At 40.6% G+C, this 4,010-nt stretch overlaps 1 protein-coding gene across 1 annotated transcript; it reads right to left on the bottom strand.

The window, feature by feature from the left end:
* Nucleotides 1-278: 278 nt before the first annotated feature.
* LOC143974496 (lysophosphatidic acid receptor 6-like) lies at nucleotides 279-3,782 on the bottom strand. Its single transcript, XM_077475965.1, has 2 exons — nucleotides 3,689-3,782; nucleotides 279-3,480 (listed from the first exon to the last, which is right to left on the bottom strand). Exon 2 carries the CDS (start codon nucleotides 3,469-3,471, stop codon nucleotides 2,416-2,418), a length of 1,056 nt encoding a protein of 351 aa, XP_077332091.1. The 5' UTR covers nucleotides 3,472-3,480; nucleotides 3,689-3,782; the 3' UTR covers nucleotides 279-2,415.
* Nucleotides 3,783-4,010: the final 228 nt, after the last annotated feature.

Here is a 4,010-nt window from a genome sequence, read left to right on the forward strand (position 1 = left end):
AGAGAAATTTCCCCAATTGGACAAAGATGGCAAAAATGAATTTTACAGGGGTTATAACCCTCCATTACTCTATCCAAAATGAAAGTTCTACTTTAAGGCTACATTTGATAATTATGCTGCATTTCTTTTTTGCCTCTGTAAACCCTTGCGCTGCCTGAGACTGCTTATGTCTGTGGTTGTGTCTGTACTTTTGTAAGTCCATATTACATTGTAAAACAAATAAAAAGATAAAAAAAAAATGCAACAGCACTGAAAGCTGAAAATTGGCATGGGTAGGAAGGGGATAAAAGTGCCCTGCATTGTGGTTAATGTATAACAAAAAGGCTTTCATAGATGTATGAAGATACCATAAATATCTGATTATATTTTTATTAAAATGTTACATTATGATGGTGTTACATTACATTGTAATTTTAGAGATACAATCTGGTTGATTTACTAAAATTGGAGAGTACAAAATCTGGTGCAACTCTGCATAGAAACCAACCAGCTTCTAACTTCAGTTTGTTCAATTAAGTTTTGACAAAATAATCTGGAAACTGATTGGTTTCTATGCAGAGCTGCACCAGATTTTGTACTCTCCGGTTTTAGTAAATCAGCCCGCAGACATACCCCCCAACATTTTGAGATGGGAATGAGGGACACCTACTTGCAAACGTATCTAGGCATAGGACATGCCCCCTGACACACACCCTTAAAGGAGAATTAACCAAAGAAAGGTTAATTAAATCCACAAGGACTTTTTTTTTACCACTCCTATTCCTTTATATTGGCTTTTAAATTTACAAATGCAGCGATTTAGAAATTGCATGAAAGGTTTAGCATTGGGGAACAATTTTGAAAGCTAAAAAATGCATTTTAGATGCAACTATATGGATCAGACCAAAATGAGGGACAAATGAGGGGTAAAGAGGGACAGCGGGACATTGCTCCAAATCAGGGACAGTCCCTCTAAATCAGGGACAGTTAGGAGCTATGACACAGTGTCTAATGAAATAACAGCTGTGCTGGATAGAAGTTACTCTGATGTTTGTACTTTCCTCTTGCCCTACATGCCCACCTGATTTGTTCTTGGTCAAAGCTTATACAGTGCTAAAGACCCTCTTCTACCCCATGCGACAGCTCTCAGTCCTGGTGACTGGCTAAATGCCCAATACTTCATAATGGGAGGCCTGGAAAGGAGTCATGTGCTCTCCTATACCTGGAGGAACTGTCATGATATTGATGGGCAAACAGGGAAGCTGAGAAGCAAGTGGATAATCCATGATCATCACTGTTCTTACAACCCAGTGAATGTGTGATGTCCTAAAAGGCCAAAGAATTGGCTTACTTTAAAAAAATTATACTAATTGATGAGTCTAAATCACTCTGGAGTAAAGATGGCTCCACATGCCATGACTATAAAAAGAAGTCTCAGCAGTGGCGGCTGGTGGGGGGGCAGCAAACAGTGCACCCACAGCCACCCCACAGTCGGTCAGTCAGTCAGATCTGGAACACTTACCCCATCTATGGCGGGCATCGCTTCACCCGGACGACAGGCAGCGGGCATCATAGGTGGCTTCCAACTCCCCTGCTCTCCTGCGCGGGAATAGCAGCAGCTTCCGTCTCCTCCCTTCTCCTCGGTGGCCAATTGGAATGATTCTCCTTTTGGCCAATTGGGAAACCTTCCTGATTGGTCGGGAGGAGAATCAATGTGACTCTAATAACGTGCTTCAAAAGATCACCCCCCTATTGTAATTCATGCATATGGTGCCCTGCATGGGGGCCAGATGCATGGATGGGGGGTGATGCCCGTGTGCCCCTAATGGATGGGCCGCCACTGAGTCTTAGTGTTGATAGTTGAAGCTATCTCACTTTGGAAAGACACAAGCATTTTAAAGCTGAGCTTTGGTATCACCCTCTTGCAGTCAACAGTAAAGCAGAGCTCAGGGTGGGGGAGGGATAAGCATCACAATGCCAAGCAGGTCTGCTGCAGTGCAGGCAGCATACTAACAGGAGGAGAGAGCCAAGTGAAAGATGGATCCCCTCATCAGTGAGCTGCTTCCCCTTTCACTGTCCCATTACAGGGTGGGGGTAGAGATGAGATCTGTAAGTTAAAGTATAACTGCGGCAAAAAAAGACCAGGTCACCAGCCTTGCCTGTATGTAGATGCTTGCCTTAAGTTAAACTTTAAATAAGACCTTAAATGGGTATATCTTACATCTGGAACCTGTCCAACCTTGGTGTGAATAATGCTACTATACTTGAACTTATATGCCCAAATAGCAGCAAATGGCAGCTTTCATCTATGACTTCTCATATATATTTTTCAGGTTCATACGCTATAAGAGACACCACTAAATGATTAATCTAAGTTGTTTGTACCTCAAACTTAACTATCCCTTATGCCTAGATATAGCCTTAAAACCTGTATTTTTAAAGTTTAGCTGGCCCTGACACAGTTTCTCTGCTGTTCATAGTCACAGGAGAGCTATGGCAGCTAATATCTGCAGATGCCTCAACTGGGCTACGTTGAGCATAGTCTGAGATTTTCCTCTCATCGTGCCCTTGCAGAAAAGTACAGCAACTTATGAATGTGTATTTAAATCTTTCGGATGCGTAACAGTACAATATGGGATCCATACAACAATTTGTTCCTGACATCATCCAAGTGATATAATAGGCAACCTCAACATTTTCTAGCAAAGAACATGAAGCTGGAAAGTACAATATAATAGTAACACCAATGGTCCTGGTTATATGGACCGGGATGTAGCAAATAATGAATATTATCAGGGAGATGAAGATGGTTCTCACTGACTTGGACACCATGACTTTGCTGAGGGTGTTCATTGGGTTTACTTTGAGGATATGTCGACTCAGTAGAGTGTAGCACACCAACGTTATGGAAAAAGGAATGAGAAGACCAGTGAGGAGGATAGTCCAGTTCCAGACGAAAAATAAAACTGCTTGTTCGGTTTGATGAAAACTGAGACATTTTGTAGCTCCGTGTACTTCAGACGTTTTAAGGACAAAGAAAAATGGAATGCCTTGGCATAGTAGACAACCCCAAATGAAGAAGCAAAGTTTTTTAATGAATGGTTTGCTGGTCAAGGCTGGTCTTTTGATGTTTTGAACCACAGAGAAATATCGGTGGATACTGATTAAGGTGAGGAAGTAGATGCTTCCATACATGTGAGTGCTGAGCAAGAAGACCTTGAACTGGCAGAGGAACAATCCAAAGGTCCAGTGGTCAGTGAGGGAGTAGATAATGATCAGAGGAGCTGCTGGGGTGATGATGGCATCAGAGATGGCCAAGTTGAACTGGAGAAACACTGTTAAGTTCCATTGTTTTACCTTAAACCAGAATATCCATAAACTGATACAGTTCAAAACAAAGCCAATAAGGAAGATGAAGCTCAAAAAGATTGGAATGAAGGGGTTAATGGATTGAGGCTGACAGCCGCTTGAATTCCCTGAATAGTTTACCATCTTAAATGCCTATAATTAAAAAAAACAGACTTTTGTAGTTAAATACGTTTTTTTTTTTTTTTTACCTGAACAAAGTTAATTTCCATTTTAAATGCAAAATGACTTCCATTTAAAAAGAAAGCATCTTCATTTTGTATCCTTAAATTTATACTAAAAGGCAATAAAAAACATCTCATCAATAAAAAAATGAAAGATAATTACAAAATGTTCTACTAACCTTGTTGAAAACAGATCTACAATATGAGGTTTGGCTGTCTAGTACAGACTGTTCTGAGGTTCATCCTCATAGAATGATATAATTTGTTTTTAGAACTTTCGCAGGACAGGTTCCATACTTTTAGACAAAACAAGAAGGGAGGGGAGACACAGCGCAAATACCATGGTGTAGTACTGACAAATGTATACTTTATTGGAAACAAGGTAATCTACTCATAGAGTTAAAACCTGGCAGAGGAACATGCATAGGACTGCTGAAACTGCTGCTGTAAATTAGACATCTGCAGTCCATGTGGTCTATGTGGTGCTTTGATTTATGATGT

This window comes from Lithobates pipiens, unplaced genomic scaffold (genome assembly GCF_037356315.1).
Source record: "Lithobates pipiens isolate NorthernLeopardFrog02 unplaced genomic scaffold, aLitPip1_a1.2 Scaffold_1, whole genome shotgun sequence".
Taxonomy (NCBI): domain Eukaryota; kingdom Metazoa; phylum Chordata; class Amphibia; order Anura; family Ranidae; genus Lithobates; species Lithobates pipiens.

Coding starts and splice junctions, on each gene's coding strand:
- LOC143974496 (XM_077475965.1), bottom strand. CDS start 3,471: ATGGTAAACTATTCAGGGAATTCAAGCGGCTGTCAGCCTCAATCCATT.